We start from the raw sequence: 24,828 nt of genomic DNA, 5'->3' as shown, positions 1-24,828 counted from the left end.
TATGTACCAATCCATTTATCTGTCATCTCTAAGACGTCATAGTAAGACATTCAAAAACATCCCTCAGTCCTTAGTTAACTGGAGTCTTAACTCACGATGATCACAAACATAAGCAGCTGACATGAGTTGTTGCACCTATCATCTCATTAGTGGCTGCAGAAGGCAGGTCTCTGACTGTGAGCTGTACCTGGAACATTTCACAGTGACTCCTAAGAACACCACAGCCTCTGGTCTTGTGAAGTGAAAGAGCCCCAGACTGAATGGACCTAATCTGCTGTGATGAGTAATGCAGGGGCTCTGGTAATTACAGAGGCTGTAACTAACACCACAACAGTGAGTAACACTGCTTTGTGATTTAAAAACATGTATTGCAAGATTAATACCTGGTGCAGGTCATATCTTAGACCTCACCTCCTCTGAGCACCTCATTTGTGTATGCCAATAATATTTGTTGCAGACCAGATAAGTGTTTGCGTGTTTTGTACACATGAGCACGTTTGTCTTGCTCTTCTATACTGTTGGCTCTGCAGAGGGACTTTCTTGGCTGCGGTTTCGGGGATATTTGGAAGTGGTTTGTTCCTCCATTGCGTCAAACACATCAAACAATCTTATCATCAGGATCCTTTCCAGGCTGCAAGCCAGCACGATATCAACAGACGTTTAATCACCACCACCCAACATTAAGACTCATCAGCGGGCCTCTAGAGCTATGATTAGACCTCATAAAACAGAGAGGCCTCCATGTGTATTTTCTTTTCTCAACATGTGAGTTTGTGCAAGAACAGTTCTAGTTGCCGCATGTCCTGACTTCAGAGGAAAATCTCTTTCAAGTGTTAATCTTGCATGATCCCACTTGGCCTGTTGATGAGGAAATCATAGATCATTTATTTTTTTATGAGTCCTGTGAAAATGTCGTCTTACAGTGAGTGCAGCTGAGTGGCCCGGGCCCAGTGGAGGCTTGAGCTGGGATCTTTCAGATTTGAATTACATTACATTACATTTCATTTAGCTGACGCTTTTATCCAAAGCGACTTACAATAAGTGCATTCAACCATGAGGGTACAAATCCAGAACAACAAGAATAGAGAAAGTACAATTTCTTCAAAAAAGCAAAACTACAAAGTGCTATAAGTAAGTGCCATTTTAAGTGCTACTAAATTGTTAGTTTTTAAAATGTTATTCAAGGTATAGTCGGAAGAGGTGTGTTTTTAGTTTGACAGTTAACCGTCAAGAAGAATAGTCAGTGGAAAAATGTGGGAAGAAAACCTACTTAAAACTTGTCACTACCATGTCAAAAAATGAAGTCTCTGACCTGCTGGGAGTCGTCCTGCTTCAAAGAATCAGCATTTCTTTTCCCTCAGTAACCTTTTTTGAATTACAAGCAGAAAAGTGCCAAACTAAATTGCTACCTTGTGTACGTACAAGAACATGACAGAGAACATTGCTAAAACATGAGAAGGTTGTGAAAAGTCAGGAGAAAAGTTAGGGGTCAGTCGTAAAAAGTGAAGCTGTTACCTCGTCCCCTCCTCAGTCTCCAGATTTATAATGCTGCTGACTTGAGTGTGTTCCAACCCCACTGAGCTTCTCCACACACACACACACACACACACACACACACACACACACACACACACACAACCAGCATGTCTTTGACTCGCTTCTTCTATAATCAGCCAGTAGCTGTTGCTTTTTTAGAGCTAGGACAGAACACCACATTTGAGGCGTGATATTTTCTCTATACCATCTGTCGCTGTAGCGGCTTCCCACCTGTTCACTGTACACTGTGTGCAGTACTGCTCTGTCCTGAACTTAAATATTATGAAACCAGAAACCGCTCATAATTGAAGTTAATAAATTGCTCTGTGAGAGGGAAAAAAAAAACGTCACTGCTCCTCTGTGACAACGTGACTGATCTTAAGTTTGGAAATGCTTGAAGCAGAAAATGTTTTGAGTTTTTGATCAATAATGATAAGTAGCTCAAAAAATGTGAGTGGTTCCTTTCAGTTGACTGATCAATAAACACTAGGGTTGGTAATCCTGGAAAAACTATCAAGAGCAGGCTACTCTACTGCAACTGATACATCCCACTCTCCCATCAGCCCTCCCGTCAAAACTATACCACCTGCCTGACAACTGCTAGAAGCCAACTTGTCTGTCACTCTCTCCCTAACTTCTGGCCATCGTCTTTGGCGATGTATGTCTCCCCAGCTGAAGACTCTGGTCATTAGTAGTGAGAACACGGGCAGGATGCGTGCAGGCAGGCAAGACACTTAGTGACAGACGGGTACGCCAGCCAGATTGGTCTGGTCAGATTGGTGTATTACAGTCCTGAGGGCCACAGACACTGGCCCTACATAAAGTGAACCAATCCTGACTATGAATAACTTATAAGATCCCATAGTTTGACTTTAGATTAGACAGGTTCAGGCCCACACTGTTGCTAATCTCATTTATTCACCCTGGATCAGTGAAGCTCAATAGAAACTCTTTCTCAAGTCAACATTTTCCTCATGTTACAGTTGCACTGATCATCTGGTCCAGGTACGATTCAGCAACCAGTATCTCCTTCCCAGTGGTGTCCACTCTGTAGAAGGCAAACCATTGTGCAGTGTAAGTGGAGATGTGTATAATTTGAGAGTAGCCAGGCAGTTTTCGGGATGAGGGGAACTTGTGTGTGTAATTAGCTAGCTCAAACCTGTCGTTAGGAGAAGCCTCTGGAAAGCAGCCAGCGCTAATTGTTTATGTGCTGTCAGTCAAGTCCCTGTGTGCTCTGAAGCTTCCGCACAGTTTACTGCCCTGGAAACTTGTTGTTTATGCTACTTAAAGCCGTTCACCTTGTTCAGGGAACAATGGAACATCTGTGTGCCAAGATGAGTTAGTGCTGAAAGAGAGAGAATGATGGAAGGGAAGAAGAAGACGACGACAGGGGTGATATAGTGTTGGGAAGGTCGAAGGGAGACTTTCCCCACTGCAGGCAGAGGGGGGCCCTCTCTGCCTCGGGTCATCTCGTCATGCTCTGCTATTACAACTGGGGGAAGTTACAGTCACACACACACACACACACACACACACACACACACACACACACACACACACACACACACACACACACACACACACACACACACTGTCACAGTCGGATGGGTCTGCCCTTCATGCCTTGTAAAACACAGTCATCTTGAATCCCCCCATCGCCACAGGAAGTATTCCGCATCATCATCAATCTTGCAGCATGTGGACTGAATACCAAGCGGAGTAGTTACAGACCTGGCAAAGTTAAAGTGAGAGATGCTTCAGTCAAAACTTTTTGAGGTCGGATCAGATAGGAGACACTGTAGCCTCATGTTATTAGTCTAATTGTTGTCATGTTTTTCTCAGTCTTTACTACAAAATGTCAAGATGTAAGGTAAATCTTGGCTGACTGTATCTTGTATTTCAAAAACTAGAATGGCCCAACAGTCCCATTAAATTCAATCAAGCTGCACCAAATTGTACACCCATAGATTTTAGCTCCCTGAATATGCCTGATTTTGATCAAGATCCATGAATTATTCCCTGTGAAATTGGTCAAAATATCAAAAAACATCTCCCAATGTTAAAGAAAGTGACAACTTTTTTGGATCCAACCAACATTTTCTGAGTTCTTTCTTGACTTATGTCTTAAACTTTCAAAAAGTTCTGCAGTAAGTCGTTTTTTGGGTAATCCGACAAACAAACAAACAAACCAACCAACAAACAGATAGAACAGGGGTGAAAACATAACCTCCTAGGTGGAGGTAATCATTTTACATAATAATTCTTGACAGGCAAACAGAAGTGCAGCTATGTGAGAATTTCTGTTTTTGTAGAATAACTAGTTTTTACATTCTGAAAGTTGTCTTATGTTCTCCATGTGGGATACCACACAAATTTAAGCATTTCTTCTGGAAACTCGCTTCTCAGTAAGCTCTGTTTTTCATTTCACCAAACTATTATTACCAACATTTTTTTTTCAATGAAAGGAATTTACAGTCTATTCAAATTTGAGTTTCTTGGCTATCAAGCTGAGATTCTAATATTTTGTGGCTTTACAGAGATTCAAACCAACTAATTCCAACTTCTTGACTTGTAATTAGTTTTGACAAATACCCCTCAGCTTCACATTGTGTTGTTAAAGAAATTTTACATTAGCTTATGGCAATTTTAGACCCAATTTGCCACTTCTGACAATCACGGGGGCGTTCCCGACCAGAGGTCAATCTGTGTCGATTATCTGCCCAAATAAACTTGAAGTGTGGGAGGTTTACAAAATAATCTTAATCCTGCCAATGGATTCGGAGGCTCCCCAGTCTCGATTATCGTAAATATCGTCCTCCTCCATGTTTGTTTATCTTCTGAAGTCTCGTCCATTCATGCGAGTGTTCCATACTCTAGTTCAGAAGGTGGCGATAATGCGCCTAAAATCTGTTTGCCAACCGCTATAAAACAGCTAAAGAAGAAGAATCTGTGGGATTTCAATCCACATTATGAAATAATTTCCTACAAGTGTGTGGTCCTGCACTCTGGCCAAATCATCCAGTGTGTGTGTTCTGAACATTATAAGATAAAAAATCGGTTCAACTGTCATGTCTGTGGTCTCCCACGTTTTTAAAATTGGTTTAGAGTTGAAAATCCTCGAGTGTGCAGCAGCCCTTAATGAATAGATGTTTTTTATAGATTGTATTACGTAGCAGGTGGGATAACTAAACACATACAAACACTACACCACTGCATTGTTGCAGTAATCCTTCTGGTCAGTGTCTTTCAGTGCAGACTGGATGATGATGTTGCCTCAATCTCTCGATGATCTTTCCCTCAGTCTGGTGATTAGAGTGACAATGCAGTCAGTGTCTGTTATGCAGTGATGTCATGAGAGCAGTTTTCTTGTTCCCCTGTTTGTCTAACAGCCCTGCTTGTTTAGTCAGACATGCCTTTATGTGCACAGGGACTATTAAGGGTTTTATGTTTCTCTCTCTGTGTGTGCGTGTGCGCGTGCGTGCGTGCGCGTGTTGTCCTTCAGCCTCTTGGAAGCCATCAAGTGGCTGTTTCCAAACTTACCAAAGTGTACGCTCAGCAGAAAGACGCATGTGTTTCTGATTCCCTCCTTTGCCCATAAATACCAGGCTCCTCAACAGATTGTTTTTCTGTAATGACACGGCATCACTTAGGAGAGTTATAGTGTGTGTATCTCTCTGTGTGTGTCTGTGTCTGTGTCTTGTACTCATAAGAAGCAGTTTTACATTTTTTCCCTTTTTTTTATAAAAAATAAAACTACATTCGAACATGACCCACAGAAAACATGACCTAACACAACTCACATTTCAAACTGAATCCAGCCACAAATATGTATAATTGCAGTGTGAGACAAGGAGCTGTCCTCTGTGAACTTGAACGCTGAATTTGAAATCTTTTATGATGATGTTTGCAACACTTGAAGAAGACTTCAGTCGTGTCTCAGCAAAGTCTCATACCCACTTCTTCTTCCTCCAGGTGGCTCCTCTATCTGGCAGTCTTAATGGGGAGCTCCTCATGTCCTCTGGCCTCACCAGCAGCGCCAGCGTCTCGGAGCTGCCCCTGCCTCCGAAGCCCCTGGTGCGCGCCAGCATGTCCGTAGCAGCGGCTGACTACGCAGAGCGTCCTGAGGTGATGTTGCGGCGGGAGGCAAGCTCTTCTACTCTATCGCCGAAGACGGAAGTACCGCTCCACCTCTTAAGCACAACCAACCAGCAGCACAAACTGCTCGGTGTGCAGCAGCAGATCCCCACAAAGCTTGCCGCCTTCAGTGGCAAAGGGAAAGGAGCCAAGAGTGGCAAAGCTTCTCATCGCACTGACAGCACAGGTGAGTAGTTAGACTTATAGTTTCACGTGATCTCGGCCATGGGAGGGTTGAAGGGTTTTAGCGATGCTGAATCCACGTAGCTCACTCAACTGTTACACCTGAGTTATTTCTACCATCTGCGGCTTTGTTGCACCAAGGGTTTTTCTAAAAGCAGCTGCCTACAGTGCAAAATACGTCTACTTATGCCAACCTTAAAAGCATAGTAACAGTAAACTCTTTAAAAAATGTGTCTGTTGCACTGAGGTTTATTCCTTTGTTATACCTCTTTTACAACAGAATTACATGTAGGATTGTTAAACACAAATAAAGGGGGATTGAGTCCTTTCCCCCTGGCCAGTAGAGGAGTTTGTCTTTCCCTTTTTTCCCCTGGTGAATCATGTTCAATGTCACAAATACGCCAAAAACTGAGAAGCTCTCTCACCTCGCTGTCTTGCCAAATTAGTATGTTCACCTGGGGGTCATGTTCCCATCACTGCCTTTGGGTGAAAAAACAATCTACTGCAGAGTCATTTGACCCCGGGAGTAAATTCTTTCCCATTGTAGACAAAAGGCAGATGTCAGTGGGTGTTGGTAGGTATTTTGACCAGTGGAAAAGGGGCTTTACTTTCACATGTGACATTTATCAGTGCTTAAAGACTTTTTTAAAGACTTTAAAGATAAAGTCTTTAAATTGTGTTTTCTTTCTTTTTTTTGCCTTCACTGTAAAGTATGTTCAAGCCATGAGTGCCTGACATGACCGTGACCTATTCAGCATCATTGTGGCTCATTAGAGTCACATTAGCTGTTTAAAGTGGGGCCGGGCTGAGCTGCTCCCGTTAACCAATGTAATCTAATTTCACAATTAAATCACCTTCTCTCTTTGTCCGTCTCTTGTTGTTTTGCTGCTTTTTCCTTCCTCCTCCTCCTCCTCCTCCTCCTCCTCCTCCTCCCTCCTCCCCCTCCTCCTCCTCCTCCTACTCTCAGCCTCGGTGGATATGAAGCAGATGCTGAAGCTGTCCACCCGAGATGAAAGCGCCCTCAAGGCCAAGCGCTCTATCAGCCCCCACCAGCAGCTCTCGCTGTCAGCCCTGCATCACCACACAGGTACCTATTTAATTCACTTAGAAACACAGAGCTAAACACAAAGAAACGCACGCCCTCCCTCACTCCGTTTGGACAAACCCAAACACAGCCCTGTCTGTCTTTGCCTGCTGCATTATTAAAACGTGTGTTCTCACAGACACAGACATTCTCCACCTGGGCAAACCCGACCCCACCCGATCATGTTCCTGTGGCTGGCTTCATCCCCAGCCTCACCCTGTGTAAACACCTATCAATTTCACTGTGATTAATGAGCGGCTGCATTGCTGACCACAGGCAGTTTAACGCCGTAAGCCTGTGTCCTCACAATTACAACGGACAAAAGACACTGGCAGGAGTTCATGTGACAGATTTTCAGTTGCGATGATTAAGTGCAGCTATTTTAAACAGGTGCAAATGTCTAATCTGTTTTTAAACTATATTCAGTGCAATCGCTTCTTCTGTAATTTCTTAAACTTTATGTCTTTGATAGATCAACTCAGTCCCCCAGAGACTGCCGGACCGGACAGCCCAAACACCTCCATCACCTCCTCCGTCACCACCTCCCACCCTACAAATGCTCAGAAGCCCCCGATGCCTTCTGCACAGTCCCACCCTCCAGCTCCCACCATCCCTCCCCACCCACAGAGCACCGGATTCCTCCCGTTTCCGCCCCAGCTGCAGCCGCAGGGCCTCAGTCCGAATACCCAGACCCACGTCCAGGTAAATCACGGGCTCAGCCACAGCCACAGTATGCCACAGACGTACAAGAGCCCCACCGAGGACGTCAATAAGGAGGACGTCATCTTTTTCTAAATTCCAGTCCACTGCCCTCAGATCAAGCACTGATTTAGAAAAAAAAAAAAATTGATGGGATGCGTAACTGATCCCCAACAATCCTCCATGTTCATTTCAAGAAGCTACATATGTGCGATATTGTGATGCTGAGTGTATGTGCAGTACGGACAGGTTGTGTTGTCATTGATAGTTGAAACGACTGAGTGGAGTAGCAGCCGTCTTCTGCAGAGGACAGAGCTTCATGCGCTTACAGGAAGAAAAAAAATCATATTTTATTCAAAAAAAGAGGACTTTCTTTGTAACGGTTTTTATTTAATTTTTAGCTGTTTTTTTAACTGCAAGTATGAATAGGGAACCTTCGGCTCACCGACGGCTTCTTGTGATGAAAAGGTGTAAATGAAGTTCTAACAATCCAAAGACATGAGCTGTAAGAGCTGAAGGAATTTGACTGAAAGGAACAAAGCAAAAGAAAAACGGTCGGGTGCATTTTAGGAGACTTCTGTCAGTTCCTGAAGCGTAGAGAGGGAGAAGGTGCAGCGACGGAGCTCCGGCCTCAACCATCTGCTTCTACTGGACCTGGAACCACAGGAAATGATTCCACAGGAACTCAGAAGAACTCATTGCATTTGCACAGTGTGAACACTCCATTCCAGACGGATGAATGAACTCTGTTGTAATGTTCTCTGTTCATTTAGTTTCGTTGTTCTTCTTAATCATGCTTATTGTAGAAGGTTCACATTGAGGATTACATCTTTAGTGTTTCCAGTGGTTGTGAAGCCTGACTTGGATCTGGTCAGAGGACAGTTTCTCCCGGCTGTTGTATAATAATGCTTCATTTCAATTAAGGGAGAGTTTGGATTTGATCATGTTCTGCTCCTCCAGCCCGCGCAGAGTGAGACTAACTCAGTGACGCCTTTCTAATGTCTCTATAGTTTGAAGTACTGTCAGTTATGACCTACTTCATGTCTGTCCCTGCCTTTTGTATTTTACCTTCCTGATACAGACTCACAATGCCTGGACGTTTGTATCGGCAGATTTAGTGCATTCAGAAAAATAACCACAAAGCAAAATGTTTTACCTGTGGGACTTTTCAGCATAAAATATTCCCAAATTTTACCAATTTTTTGTCTAACTCTTCTTTGCAGCTCTAAAACGAGTATTTCAAGTTGCAGTACAGCACAATTGCGGTTTTGGATCGGCAAAGAATTGAGAATTCATTCTTGATTCTAGTATAATAATTTATTTTCTGGAAAATAAAAGTTTACTTTTATCTGGGTGAAACTATAACACTTTGATACTGTGGTGTCAGATTGGTACTAGTGTGTCAGCTGTTTCATGAAGGATAACTTCTTATTACAGACATTTACAACAGATATTAAGGTAAATGTATTTATCATGTACTTTATTTAAATAAGCCATCCACCTCCAGACTTGTACCTGATTTGCTGTTGATTCTGACACCCAGGAAATTAGCTCAACTTTGCTGAACTCAACAGCGTTCATCATAACCTGTAGATCCCAAAAAGGCCTCAATGACTTTGTCTCACCCTGGGTTTCATTCACCAAAACTGACACTCAGCAAGCAATCTTAAAGAAATATCTAATGTACTGTACTGTTCATGACAGTTTTATATGGGAAATTGACATTTAACTGGATAATGACAAATGAATGGAGAAAATGTGGGGTGAAAAGAGCAGATAAGTACTAATTACAACAATTTTAAAGAGTTAATATGCACTGAAAATATTGAAATCCTTCGTTGTACTAATAGAAACTCGAACTTCAATGTTTTTGCACTAGTTGATCCAGTAGAATAAAAGCATCTGTGTTATTTCCAAAGGTTAACAGCTGAGTTTGTACAGGGACGGTCTGACAGTGACAACATGATGGAGCACAGTGGTAACACTGGTTTTTACCTCTCAGTCGAGTCTATTATGGAACTGCTTCATGTTCAGAGTCACAGGTCGAACATAAGCCAGGAATGTACAGATCATTGAAGAGTTGTAAAGTTTATCGATTTCCCCCATTCAGTCATCTTTGGTCCTGATTTTTCTCCCAGGTTAGGAAATGAAAAGTTAATGGATTCGAGTCATTATTTTTAAAGCGTGTGTCTCATTTTACCGACTCAACAGTTTGGAAAAATTGTCAGCGTGGGTTCATTTTTAGCTGAGCCCGTTTCTATATCTTTGAGTTAAATATGAAGATGTCAGTTGTAATCGAGGCCCTCGGGTCTCATACACTGTGGGGGGGTGTTGATAGTCAATGACATTTCATTAACTGGGTCTTAAATGTCTGTGCCTGACAGAGAAGCTGCGCTGTCACAGGCACAGTGGTCCTGAGGCCTAAACAGGACGATGAACTTTTGTCTGACATTTAAGTCTTTATCTTTCTCTCCATATGAAAATATATGGAGGTCGATGCCATTTACGTTTTTCTCTGCATGTACGTGGGATTCCTTTCAATCCTGAAGCGGTTGACACATAAACGTTTTCTGTCTCTGGAGGGGAAAATATCATTAGAACATTTTTTTTCCTTTGAGCTGGTGTCTGAAGGTGTGATCACTACCTGGAGTTCGATCTAGACTTCTGAGTGATGATGTATATTATATGTATATTACTGTACATATTGTACCGGGTCTCTTCTGCACTGCCTCTTCTGACACATTCTTATATTAGATACCAATATTTCACATGAATCAAGAAGCAACAGTTGTTAGTGTATATTCATTTCAAGTACACACATGGGTGTGTATGTACAGTCTGGTATGCTGCCTTGCTCGGACAAACTTGTGGCAGTTTATGAAAAACCACAATCAGTGGTTCTGTTGATTTAAATCAACTAAAATTGAAGGTTTGTATATTTAATCTCCTGGTGCGTGTGGATGTCGTAGCTTTGAAGCTGAGGTGCACCGTCTGTCTTTGTCCTGCGACTCCTGAGTGGTGCTTCATCCGGACGATGTAGCAGTCGTAACAAAAAACAAAACAAGAAGTCAAACATCTGCTTGTTTCCGTCAGTTAAACCAAAGAGACATTCGGCTGACTGGGCTTCTGTCTGTGCTCCTGTGAGAGGATAAATGACACAGTGCTGGTTGTGTGGTCATCCACAAAGTGTTATTACTTATAAAAACATCCTCTTGGGAGTGTCCATGACAAAGTGTGTTTACAGCACATGGCAGTCCACTTCACATCCTGCTTCACAGCTCGGTATTGGATTTCCTGTTTGTTTTGTGGCCTCACATCCACATCGCTGGGTTCTGTTTGTACACAGGTGAACAGAATGATTTCAGAGTAATGTTGAAAATACGTAAACCATCAACTCAGCAATAAATCAAATGGGTACGTCTGTATACTGGCTTATAGTGGCACTTGAACTGTGTATGAGCTCAATATTTTATTTATTTTCATCAACACTTGATCATTTTAAAGAATAATGGGCTGCTAATGTGCACGTAAACATCCTTTATGTAGTTTCCAGTGGGTGGAACCCTTTGATTACAAACGATCCCCTTTTTTCCACCCAGAGCTTTCAGCCATCTCTCACAACCTTCCAGTGTTTTTAAAAGTAAAACCCTACATGAACAATTAGTCTTAAAAGTGTGACATCTTAAAGCTGTAATGTCATGACAACTGAGCACACTCCCATCCCCAGATGAAGACCATGTGATTCCATTGAGAGCTTTACAAAAAGCCAGAAAGACGACCTTGATGTTTGTGATTGTTATGCAACACCAAGTTTGATCCGAAACTTTTATTCCCATGTTTGTTCGTTTTCCTGTATTTTCAAGTGTCTCTTTTCTAAAGCTGAATGAGAAACGTGGGACAACAGTGAATCTGGTGTAAGAGCCCTTTAGTTCTGGTCCGGGTACGAGACGTCGTCTTTGTCGCTCTTTGGATCAACTCAAGTCTTAAATGTTGTTTTGCTGAACTGAACTTGATCTGTTTTAAAACTTTTGAAGCCAGTCAGTCACATCACTGTGTGTGTGTGTGTGTGTGTGTGCGTGAGCGCGTGTGTGTATCCGTGAGTCTGTTTGTGTGTGTTTGTGTATTCTTAAAAAAAACACATCTGAAACTTTTCGAAGCTCTTCTTCGGTTGTGTTTTTATACACACACCTTGGACCTGTAATGTGTAAATAATCCTGAACATATTTTATTTCCTCGGCCAATTTTACACTAGTCACTTTGGATAGTAGCATACTTGAAGGGGAAAAAAATAATGTTGATAATGCTTATTCTTGTTTGTAAACTTGTATTTACCGTGAGCTGTCTAATGACGTTTGTAGCACACAGCATTGATTTCTTTTTTTTGTACTGATTTATTCACTGCGAGACGTTAGAACGACCTGTGGACACAAACTGCTGCCTTAGAGAGAGTTTAGTAATAAAAGAGTCCTGAAATTATTTTGTCTTTGTGTGTTTTTTTTATATCACAGTCGACCAATGTTGAATGTTTGTTTTTTTGCGTAAACAATGAATTATTCTCTTTCATGTAAATTTGAATTTACACAGATCCATTGTCTTTTCTTTCCTTTTTGTTCTCCCCCTCTACATCTAACATATAATTCTGCCTCATTATTTAGATTTCGCCTCCACAAAATAATCCTGCCCACCCAATTAGCTCGCAGCGCGGCCATGCCTCCGTGTCTGGGAGGTGCAGCAAGAGTGTGATTGACCCTGTGTTTAGACGACCTAATAACAGTCTATTCCCAGACAAAGCTCTATTTTCAGGTGCTGCGGTTGCGGCTGTTCAATCCCTCGCTAACAGCCGCACCGCCGGTTCCTTCGTTATTGTCATTCTGGCTGGGAAGACGCTACGCTAGTGGCCAGTTTTTATTGTCTGCTGTCATTAGTGGCTTTTCCTCTGTCTCCTCTCAACAATTATTTTTCCAGGCTGCTTCCCCTGTGGAGGGACGCTGCATTTGTCTCCCGTCTTTGTTTTCGTCTCGTTGCTTCCACTCCTCTGCCCATTGCATGTCTCCCTGTCTCTTCCCCTCTCATCTAATGTCTCCGATGCAGCTCAGCTCCACCGCCTCACAAGCTCGGAGGCGTTTCTTCTTTTTCTTTTTTCTGTTATTTTGTGATGCAGTCAGGAGTTATTCTGTGACAGAGGCTCTTCTAACCACAGAGTTAAACAAATAGATGCTCCTCAGAGACAGACGTGCAGACGGGCCTCCCTGCGGCCTCATAAAACACTCAGACAAATCAGAGTTTGATGGACTCCGTCTCTGCTGGTTTCTGTTTGTTTTTGTTCTTCCACTCAGATCTAACAGCTTCCTTGTGCTTTGGCACCATGGAGGTTGGAAAGAGACACTAAGCTGTTAAACGAGCATAGTTTGGCTACTGAGAGAGACCAGAATGCACATTCAGGGTTTTCTATCAACTCGGTTGTGGCCAGTTCGAACAAACAAGGATGTTTTTGTCTTGTTTGAGAATTGTTAAGAGGTGTGAAGAAATGGGCCCAGTCATACATGTACGCAAATGTATTAGTGGCCAACTGTCGCCTCCTGTTCACTTCCAATCTGTGCAAGCGAGGAGTCGAATAAAACATTAACTTCCTGTGGCCAAATAAATCGTAGCATGGCTTAGTGTGGAGTTGAACTTTGACCTGGAAAAATTGCTTCGCCTTCACGTATTTGTGACCTGGCCCCTTAAGTCTGCAGCCATGCTAGAGTCTGTCCCACTTATACCACCAATAAACGTACGCTAACAAGGATTCCCATATTCAGTTGTTCTCTCAAATCATTCTCTCATCATTATTGTGAAAACTATTTGTTTTTCAGTCCTATATTCTCCAACCTGCTGCAGTAAATACTTCAAATACTACAAAAAGTGTTTAAATGTACAGTGTCCATCTGTTTAAGGAAAAAATTGAAGCTTTAAAAATTAGACTATGGGGCCATTTTTAAAGCTTTATGTCTCAAGTAGGAAATGGGCGTCAGACAGACGGGGGAACTCGTAAACATTTTAAGCACAGTGGTGCCTTGTGCTAAATGACAGCATGATGTAAAGACGTTGCTGAATATGTGTAGCAGATACAATGTTTACAGTGTGTTTCTCTTTAGTTTGTGTGTTGGTGTGTTAACATTTGCCAATTACCACTAAACATATTGTATAGCTGAGGTTGGCTGATGGGAATGTCTGTGGGTCACCACGATCTTACAATTCATCCTGTGGGGAGGGCAAGAGGGTCTTTACCAAACATATAAATCATCCAATAGTAATGAAGACACTTTGCTCCAAGCTATGAATTATGACGCTAGTGGAAGTCGGGGAATTACCAAAGTCAGTCAAACAAAAAAGGGAAAATGTGGCAACAATGTTTTTTTTTCTTGATGTCTTAATCATCTTGTGAACCTACAGATTTATCTTGCAAGTCCTCGTGGACTTCCTGACCCCTACAGTTTGTGAACCGCTGCTTTTAACCTTCCTAAGCAACGTCTCTAAATCAGACCACCGCCGTCCCTCTGTTTTTGTGAGTGATGTGAGGAAGGAATGTGCTTGATGGCTGCTTATCTGACACACAAAGATCCTCTTGTTGGAAATACATAAAGCGAGACTCTATCTGTCCTCTTTGCTAACACCCAAGGTGATTACAGGAAGATAGTCGGCAGTAAAACAAGTCTCTCCGCCAAGGCTGCTTCCAGCTCAGCTTACGTAACCCCCTTGGCAGGCGCTGGTGTTTAAACCAGGAAGAGAAGTCTGTCAAAGATAAGGAATTCCGATTTTTGAAGCTGTTATCAGAGATAGATAAGGAACTCTAAAGGTTTGTGGCCTGTAACAACAACTGTTTATTTACATGTCTCCTTGGACACAAGATGTTTCTCACTGGTTGTGATGTCTCAGATGTAAGCGCAGAGTGATTTCATGCCGTCTGGCTCAAAGTTCTGCTTTGGCTGAATGAGAATCATTGTTCCTCCACCTGCTCAACTGATCCTCCATCTTGAATCGACAAAGGACGTCCCTGTGAGGGGGGGCAGCAGCGAAGAGGCCTCCACATAGTGAGGTTACAGCAGGTAAAAATCCGATCAGGTGGAGGGCCATTGTTCTGCCAGAGGAGACACCTTACGTGAACTGAAAGGGGAGATGGACTATAAAGGAAGTGTGCTGCACGCTGACTCACCCTTTGTGCTCAGAGCATTTGCTCTCTGCAGTCAGCTGTAGCCTGGTGACTGACCGGTCAGTCCGGTTTTATTCCCATGGGCTCCAGTGCATCAGGAAGGCATGAATGGTGCCATTGTCCAGAGAAGAGTAAAATACATTAGGATCTCATTAAGTTTCACTGAGATAAATCTATGCTTCAATTACAGAACTATATTTAGATCAAAGGAAAAGTTTCACATTTCAGGAAATATGTTTATTTACTTTCTTGCCGTGTGTCGGATTATGATGCCACTTCTGTAAATCTAGAACCAGCAGACATTTAGTTTAGTTTAGCATAGAGACTGGATTGGTTTATCACATAGACTGTTAAAGATGGACAACATGTCTACTTCCTCCCATTGTACAAAAATGAAGCTAAAACATCCTGGATATGGCTGCGACCATCTTGCGGTTCTGAAGTCATTCGGAGCCGGAGTCTGTGCAGCAGTGACTGTGAGGAGGTTCAGCATCACACTCGACCAATCGTGAATTTGTCTCAGCTGTCAATCATAATGTTTCACTTCATAGTTATGTCAAATAACTTATTGAAACCAAACTTTTTAATTATAAACTATTTAACGTCAACCTTGACTTTATTTTGCCTCATGTCCCATCTACTAACAAGGAGCAGATGGGATTCATGACCTTTACTGCAGCCAGCCACCAGGGGGAAATCAAGATGAATTGGCTTCACTTCTGGTGAGCTGTCATGTCGTCCATCTTTGTATAAAATCTTTGGTTTATCACAATCAGCTCACGTTTTGCAATGGTAATTTAACTTTTGTAAACTCTTAAACCAGTTTGCTGTGGTTACAGCAAAACAGTATCATTATAGTATTATATTCTGACCTACCTTTCCTATATTATGAGCCTGCTTTGTGAACGGTGTTGATGTTTTTCTTCATCACTGTTGTCAGAACTACAGAGTTAGTTAAGTATGAGCCAAGTTAATCAGGTTAGTCTAAAGACAACCAGTGAGCTCCCAACTGGAAAAAGTAAGAATTAGGTTTTTACACCTGACCGATTGGAAAATGACAATCCGATCACAAAGCAGTGTCCAATCAGAGGCCAGACTGTTGTGTTATCTTCATGTCTGCAGAAGGCATGAAAGATGTCGTAGGACCAGTCCACAGAGTTAAGCACTTTCCATCTGTTCCAGGATGCTGTATTGTTCAGGGCTGATGCAGTGTGGGAGGTCTCTGTGGCATTTTCAGAGAAGTAGAAAGAACTTCCTTAAAACACACACACACACACATTTCTGGTACCTAAAGTCGAACGCTAGTGGTGCCAATACAAATAGCCTCCTGGCAGCCATCATGGAAAACTCTCCTCCAAACCCAATGTGAAGATGTGGGCAATTTAATTTGCGAGGTTTCGCCCTGGAAAGACCCAACAGCAGCTTTATGTGAAGTTTCTTTGCTTTTATCAAAGATGTTTCTAAAAGTCTGCGCAGATCGCTGGGGAATATGTGCACTGCCTTCAAGACTAAGGTAATACAATGTGGAAAAATGTTCAAATACACATATAACTAAAGTGAAAGAGGACCAAACCCCTGCGGGAAGCCCTTTAAATCCACATAGTGCTGTGAAATGAATCTAAAGTGAGTAAAAGGAAGCTGTAGGCTCTCCCTATCAGGTAAAGGAGAAGCACTTTTGATAATGGTGCACTTAAACCTCCCTTTATTATCTTTGAGGAGTTCTCCGCGAGGATTTGTTGTCCCTTTCGAAGAATGCAGCCCGAGGTGGTGCACTTCAGTCCACCGCGACCCTTTCAACATCATCAAAAGCTAAAGAAAGTCTCCTTTTCGGTCTTAACAAGACGGTTTTGTGTTCTATTTTTGTGCACTTTGATATTTTCTTTGAGTACTTGTGCATCTTCACAACCACCACAACATTATTTGTCCCCGGTGAGTCTTTTTTTTTTTAATGTAACATTAGCTGATGAAGGAGGGGAGAGAGTTTGCACAGCCTGTGAAACCACAAAGATCCAAATTCAGCTGTGGATGGACAAACTGTGGCAAAGATAACTGTGCACGGCTCCCTCAGCGCTTCCTGCTTTCATGTTGGAGGAGTGGAGCGCAGCGGAGCTCATCACAAGTGCAGCGCTGCTCTACAGGGGAGATCTAAACACAGCCTCTCTGATTTAGGAGCTGGAACCGAGCAGTCGCCATGCAGCCTCCCACCAGAGCTGGCAGGGCTGGATGGCTGTCAGGCCGCTGTTGATGGGGTGAGGAGGGAGGAGAGGAGGAGGGGGAGGAGTGAAGGGACGGGGAGACGCTGCCAAAAGAGCAAAAGGCCACAAACTGCTGCTGCTAAGACAAAGCTCGGTGGGTTTGTGTGAGGAAAGAAAGGAGTTTTGAAGTTGGAAATCTGTTCATCTACTCACTCAAGGGAACTACGATTAAAAACAGACATGTCTACGTCATTTCACTCGAGACAAAAACAAAGCCAGCACTAATGCAAAAAGGAGGAAACAGGGCAGAAGCACAAAAACAGACGTCCATCGTCACCACAGTGCGAAAGACTCCTTCCAAAGGAGTAAAAAAAACCAGCCTGTGACATAAAACACTGCAAACAAAGGTGCCAGAGTCCTTAACATATAAAAAGAATTGAGGCTGAGGGGATGGTGGTGAGGGCGGATGGTTGGTGGTTTGGTTCAGACAACAAAGGCACTTGGGTTAATGTCAGGAGAAGACTGTGGTTTGAGTTAAATATTAATAAAGCAAACCCGTCTCGTTCCTCATCTCAGGATTTACTTCTTCAATATTTAATCAAGACCAACATCTTTACCCAACGTTAACCCAGCGCTTTGAGATTCTAAACACGACCATGGAAATGTTACTAATGAAATTGTGAATAATACTTTAAACCAAATGAAATGAGTCGTCATTGAACATTTTGCAGATTATTTCTGTGTGAACATTTTGCAGATGAGACAAAAAACTAACTCGACATCATTTTTTCCTGTAAACACATTTGCTGCTGCGAGAGGAGAAGACAATCTGATACTTTACTCCATTAAAGGCAGACATGCAGAATTACTCCTTGCATTTTAAACACACTGCAGATGTGGCTCAGGGGGTAGAGTGGGTCATCCACTAACCAGAAGGTCGGGGATTCGATCCCTGGCTCCTCCAGTCTGCAAGTTTCCTTGGGCAAGATACTGAACCCCATGTTGCCCCTGAAGGCTGTGCAGACGGTGTGTGATAGAAGAAGTGCAGCATATAGTTCTGCTGTATGAACGTGTGAATGTGGCTTAAGTGCTTTGACGGGTCGATAAGACTAGAAGAAGCACCATATAAATACAGTCTATACACACACACACACACACACACACACACACACACACACACACACACACACACACACACACACAATCCCTCTGTCAAAGGTTCTCATCACCTCTGAGGAAGAAACATCACTCATGCAAGCAGCAGAAACTATTTGCCAACCCAGTGAAATCCCTCCTGGGCGTGCACACACATGCATAGCATACTGTAAATACACCTGCCCACACACACATACAGCATGTGTTTCTCTTTTGCTTTTTTTATCCACGGCTCTTATTTCAGACCATTAGCATGTCAGAGCGGCCTGGCAGAGTGTTACAGTGCATTATGTGGGATAATGTGATAATGCCACACAAGCTCCGATGAAAGCTCCGGCGTCTACTGTAACTTGCACAAGAACCTGTTCTCCTACAAACAAAGGAAGTGCTATTGTTCAGTCACAACACAAATCTCTTTGTGCTTCCTGTTCGTGCTCCTCCTCTCTCTGTCTGTTTGTCTGCTCTCTGGGAAACAACATCTGTCGGCCAATCAGAGCCCAGCGTTCGGGCCGAAAACAAGAAACTCCACTTTGGTTACTGCCCTGAACGATGCACCCTGCAAACGATCAGCTTTGCGCTACACTCTCATCATAAATCATTTAGTGTTTTTCGCTCTGGCTCGCTCTCGTTCGCAGTGACCCACCTCTGCTCGTCTTATTTCCTGTGAATCAAAAAGCAGAGGGAAGCTCTTGTGGGAATTTGAGGAATCTGAAATGAGGTGCTGGCCGTGGTGCAGCCACATGGCACCGTCTCATCAGTCTTTCTCTATATGTGTGCGTGCATGCATGAGTGAGTCAGTGAGTGAGTGTGTGTGTGTGTGTGTGTGTTAATACAGCATGTGTTTGCTTCATTAGCCCGCGTGCTCTGGTCTGAATGAGGAGGGAGGACGACACACGTCAGCTCCAGACAGAGACAGATGCTGCTGACATGTCCGAGTATCTCTCTATTGTCCTGTTCATCCTCGGTGTCACATCTCATCCCGAGTGGTCAGCCAGACACGGCCCAACAGAAGGGGTCACCTCACACACACACACACACACACACACACACCCACACCCCCCTGCGTGTGGTTTGATTTTCATAATTCAGTTTGGTGTGTCTCTCTGTAAGTGTGTGTGTGTGTGTGTGTGTGTGTGTGTGTGTGTGTGTGTGTGTGTGTGTGTGTGTGTGTGCCAGAAGGCGGGTTTACATCTGCCACACTCAAGCTCCAAGGCCTCGTCAGGCTGTGGACGATTCTTTTGAAGTTTATTTTTTTGCCTCCAAGCGAAAAGGATTCTTTTGATTTGAGAGGGTGTGTGTCTGTGTGTGTGTGTGTGTGTGTGTGTGTGAGTCAACTCAGGCAACGTACAGAAGCCCTCCATGCCAACCCAACCTACAGCTACCCCCACCCTCCTGGAGCCTCACTCCAACCCAACAGGGAATTCATCCCCATCGCCTGTTTTATTAATGAGAGACAGAGGAAGTGGCAATTATATGACAAAGAATCTCAGCTCCTACAAAGAAACAAAAGGCTTTGCTTTGTCTTCGTGACACAGAGGAACAGAAACGTGTCTTTTTGTACCACATCAATCCAAGTATGCCAGACTTGTCTGGAATGTCCGCTGCTCATCTGCCAAGCTCAGTGGACGAGGCCTTTGTGCGCCTCTCCCCTGAATGAACGTGTGCGTGTGTTGACTTTGTGGCGCGATGGGAGATCACAAGGAACCTTCTACAAAGTGCATATTTCAGATGGTTCTCCCACCTCTTGTTTTTGAGGGGAGGAAAACATGGGAGGGGGAGAGGCATGTTCAAAATGACAGACAGGCATGCAACTACATCATCTGTTGTGGGTGGGGGTGGAAAAAGTACTCTGATCCTTTGTTTCGATAAAAGTGCAGTACTGCAGGTATATATGGACGTAGAGGTGAAGCATCAGGGAAATGTATAGAAAGTAATTTTTCGAAAAGTGCTCAGTGTGACTGATACTGTTTGAAATTATTAGTTTATCTAATGCTATCAATTGTGTTAAAGCAGCATTTTAGTATCGTAGTCGGTTTATGTCCTGGAGCTTTTTTAAAATATATTTTGTAGTTAAACCAATTATTCCAAACATGGTCCATTGAAATCCTATAGAGATGGACAACGTGTCTTCCCCCCCACTATCCAGAAATGAAGCCCGGATACAAACGCTGTCATCTCCAGTCCACACAGTGGCGATTGGGGGGGGGGGCTGGAGCCACGGTATCAACGTCCCTCAAATACGTGCATGCTCGACCAATCGTGAGTCAGTCTAAGCTATCGATTGTGATGTTTTTTTTTATAGCATCAAATAACTAATTAAAACCAATTTGCTGTAAAAAAAAAAATAAAGAAACACAACAAACATCACAACAGTGTGATAACTATTACAATAACAATAACAATTACAGAAACCATTTTTAAGAAACATTTATTGACTTTGACTTTTTGGTTAGGCCCATGTCGCATCCGCTAACATGGAGGAGGCTAGGTTTATGACCTAACCTGCAGCCGGCCACCAGGGGGCAATTGAGATTCTTTGGCTTCACTTTTGGTAACTTAAAGAAACGTATCATGAAGTCAGAAGAAGTAGAAAATTAAAATACTGATTGGGGCTTTGTTCCATCGACAGGAAGAGAAAACAAGCTTTCCTGGTTTCATTATGAAGGTGGAATTTGAATCTGCAGGCAACAAGCAGTAAAATGCCTGAATGTGTGTTTGCATGTTTGAGCTTGATGGTGAGTGGAAAGCAGCAACACACACAACTGAGCTCATCAAAGTCCTGAGCGCTGAACAATCAACTCCCTGACTGTCAAATCCATTGTGTGGCTGCCAGAGCCACAAGGTTCCTCTCCTCCTCTCCTCCTCTCCACCCTCTCCTCTCCTCTCCTCTCCTCTCTCCTCTCCTCTCTTCTCCTCTACTCCTCCTCTCCTCATTTCCTCTCCTTCTCTCCTCCTCTCCTCTTTTCTCCTCCTCTCCTCTCCTCTCCTCTCCTCTCCTTCTTTCATCTCCTCTCATCCTTTCCTTTCCTCTCCTCCCCTCTCCTCCCTTTTTTCTCCCTCCTGTAATTTACTGGGTAATTATTCCATTGTGTAAACAGCTATTACTGTGGCGCTCTCCTGTCACAATGCTCACATTTCTCTCTCTGCCTCTCTCTGTCTCTCTCTCTCTTTTGCTCTTTCTTTCTTTCTTTCTTTCTTTCTTTCTTTCTCTGTCAAAGCCACAGGTCTTCAGTGCTCAGACCCCGAAAAAAAAGAACTGGTGAAATGAATCTAGTGGAGACAGAGAACGACTCTGTTGTTGGGACAGGTCTGCAGGAACAGGTTGCCTCTCTAATCCACATTAACAGCAATTTCACACCTCTGCGTCGAGGTATAATGGAAACACACCATTGTAATAATGCAGCCAGGTTTTCAGAGGGATCAGTTTGTGTTTGCCTGTAATTAAAGTTATTGTGGGGGTGGAGGTTTTGGCATCAGTGACATTGCATCTTAAATTAGATGTATCTTTCTCCAACCCCTGTGTCAGTCAACAAAACCTGAACATTACTGGTGTTACAAAAATAGACTTCATGACAGAACAGTTCTACTGGATGACTTTACACTGTACAGGTGAATGTGATGAAAACAACAATGAAAAAAAATAATGTGACTCCACTTTTGGTTTGTAATTTTTCAGATCAGTTGATGGATCAGTACTGAGGAAATTTCACACTTTCTAGAATAAAAACAAAACAAAACAGTGGGTTTACAGTTGCTATGTCACAGTACAGCATGCATTAAAACAGATTTAGTTCAAAATCAAAAGATGAACAAGAAAATGTCATGACTTACAATATGTGAGTTTATCGTTGAGATACCTGCCGTTTACCTCTTTGTCCTCAATAGACCACATAGTCAAACCGTCACCAAGGCCTAACAATCCTACATGTGATTGTCAAAGAAAATCCTGCATCTGGCACTTTCCAGGCCGGTAATCCTTCAAACAAATAAAACAACAAACAAATAAACCAACAAACAAACAAACAAATAAATAACAGCACATAACATAACTGACTGTGTCGCTCTGCAACTTTAATTTCATGTATGTGCAATCATTTTACATTGTATATATTCCTCATTACATTATAGTTCCTTTTGTTTGTATTATCTACATTTCCATTACTTTCACTGTGTGTATTTCTCTATTCCTGTTTGCTGCTGTAACATGGTCAACTTCCTCAAAGTGGGACAAACAAAGGATTGTCTGATTATACATGAGAGGAAATTCAAATCCAGTGGCACTGTACACAGCTCAGGTTGTGGATATGGGTGCAGGTTTAATACAAGAGTTGCAGGACTCTCTTGGTGTAAGCTGACCTGTCACACTCCCGAGTTACCCCTCACACACACACACACACACACACACACACACACACAAAAACACACAAACACACTCGTCGTGCTCAGACGGCAGAGAAGAGACAGCCCATGCGTTCGCTCCAGTGGTTAGACTGTCTGACTGGCTGTCTGTCTGTGTCACACTCTGTTTACTCCTCATTTGCTTACCCAGTCAGCTCTGAAACCTCAGAGCTGCTGCCAGCAGAGATGCCCACAGCCAGAGAGACGAGGGGAAGGAGGAGGGGGGAGAGAGAGAGAGAGAGAGAGAGAGAGGGATGCAGAGACACCTCTAACTCCTCCACCAGCATAGAAACACAAAGAGAGAGGGAGAGAGGTGGTGGGGTGGGGGGGGACATTGTTCATTAATTTTTTAATCTTGAAGACTTGGACATGCTCCTGGTTTCTTAATACTTTTTTTCGTATTGGTGCCAATAAAGTACAATGAAACTTTTGAAAGTGAGACACAGAAAGAGAGAAAATGGAGGAGAGGAAGCCTGATGTTTGCTCACAGAGATTTGCAACCAGGGAGGCTTATGTAAGAGGAGGAGGGAGAGAAGGAGGGACGTCTCCTCTCAGTCCAAAGATGAATCTCCTCCTGATTTCAACTCTAAAAGAAATCAACTTTAGGATTGATGTTATTTTTATGTACAGCGTGCTGCTAAACGAATATAACACTATGATACCAGATTCAGTTGACTTTATGTCTCTTGGTTAAAATTCAGAGGTCATTGCAGCTTTTTGCAAATCTGTCATATCAGATCTGATCTGGCCAGAGGGGGAATATTGATCCGCTCTGCAGAGCCATCCTGAGCGCAGGCCCCCCCGGGGAAGGTGAGAGGAGGTCGATTCTGGCATCAACAAGGCGTCTTTTGTCCTTGTCCGGGGCAGGCGGAGGCCCCAGCTGGGGGTCTCAGTCCGGCAGACACACGCCGATATTTGGGTGGAGAGGCAGAGTGCAACGTCCCTGTCCGTTCCACCTCACTGCCTCCTTTCTTGTGTGTTAACAACAGGCTGTAACTGCTTGTCCCCTCACACACACACACACACACACACACACACACACACACACACACACACACACACACGCATATTAAGCATAAATTCATATTCATGCAACAACCACACACATCCACAGATATCCCACACAGATTGTAATGGCAGTTTGTCCTCCTCCTCTCCTTTATTCCCCTCCTTCCCCTTTATTTTGTTTTGTTTTGGCAGCCTCTGAGGTCCTTTTGTCTCCGGCCGACTTTCAAATGTCTATTTATTCACCGTCGTTTAATTGTGTTGTCGGCGAGATCTGTTTGAAATTGCTCGGTTTGTACATTTACATGATAATGGCAGCCATTGTCCGGCCGGCTCATCCTGCTGTCCAGTGCCAGGTCATCCCTTTCAGAGAGCGCCGTTTCATCTTTCTATGCATGTCTGGATTGTATTTATACGAAGAAGAAAAAAATCCATAAATTAAGCTTTGATGAATCCCGGCACACATGCTGGCACAAACGTGTCCACATGCTCGACTGGACATGCAGCCTGGTACAGGCATGATGTCATGGCTGCGGAGGGGCAGTTTTCGGAGCCTTCTCTTGTTTACGTCCAATTAATGTCGAGCTTTGAAGTTTTTTTCGGTTGGCTTTGAAAAGATGGAACAATGCTGCTGCATTATGTCACTCAAGTGTTTGTTGCAGGGCGTCCCCCAGAGCTTTGATGCAATTGGTTGCACAAATCATGTAATTTGGAGGGAAATCGGCACAAAGAACTTTGCATGGAAAATGACTGATTTGTTAATGTTTAGAATAATTCATATTTTATTTAAATGTTTAAAGTAAATAGTTACAGCTGTCAATATATCTGAGAAATGTGAATCTAATGGACAAAACCTTCAACTGTATCCTTCCTGACAGCCTCTGTCATGCTGTCTGACACACACACACACACACACACTGATATATGTGTCCATCTTCTCAAGGTAACTGTGATGGCCACGCCCACACAGGGTGATGTGCTCAATAGTTTGCTGCACACAGGTTCATGTCCTTTGCCGTCAGCCACACCCAAACAATTTGTTTATTTGCTTTTAACCTTACATTGTTTAGATGAAGTGCACACATGTTAACACTGTAGGGTTACACAGGGAATTGTTTGTTATATGAATCATTTGTGTCTTTGTCTTTACATTAAAGTGGTTGTTGGGGGGGGGGGGTTCACTTCCTGGTGGCAAAAGGTGTGGCTGGCTTATTTAACTCAAGTTCCACTCTCAGGCTTTAATGAAT

General features: G+C 43.2%; 1 protein-coding gene across 4 annotated transcripts in view; it reads left to right on the top strand.

Annotated features, from left to right (window-relative positions):
* Window positions 1-12,112, top strand: part of arhgef18b (rho/rac guanine nucleotide exchange factor (GEF) 18b) — a 43,329-nt gene extending 31,217 nt beyond the window's left edge. For all 4 annotated transcript variants that reach the window (XM_047342865.1, XM_047342866.1, XM_047342864.1 and 1 more), the window contains 3 exons: window positions 5,509-5,857; window positions 6,821-6,940; window positions 7,410-12,112. In XM_047342865.1, the coding sequence (XP_047198821.1) occupies window positions 5,509-5,857; window positions 6,821-6,940; window positions 7,410-7,732 (792 nt within the window). In that variant the 3' untranslated portion in view covers window positions 7,733-12,112. The remainder of the gene's footprint in view (window positions 1-5,508; window positions 5,858-6,820; window positions 6,941-7,409) is intronic.
* Window positions 12,113-24,828: the final 12,716 nt, after the last annotated feature.

This window comes from Hippoglossus stenolepis, chromosome 14 (genome assembly GCF_022539355.2).
Source record: "Hippoglossus stenolepis isolate QCI-W04-F060 chromosome 14, HSTE1.2, whole genome shotgun sequence".
Classification (NCBI taxonomy): domain Eukaryota; kingdom Metazoa; phylum Chordata; class Actinopteri; order Pleuronectiformes; family Pleuronectidae; genus Hippoglossus; species Hippoglossus stenolepis.
The sequence above is the reverse complement of the archived record's forward strand: the minus strand, read 5'-3'. Positions and strand labels throughout refer to the sequence as shown.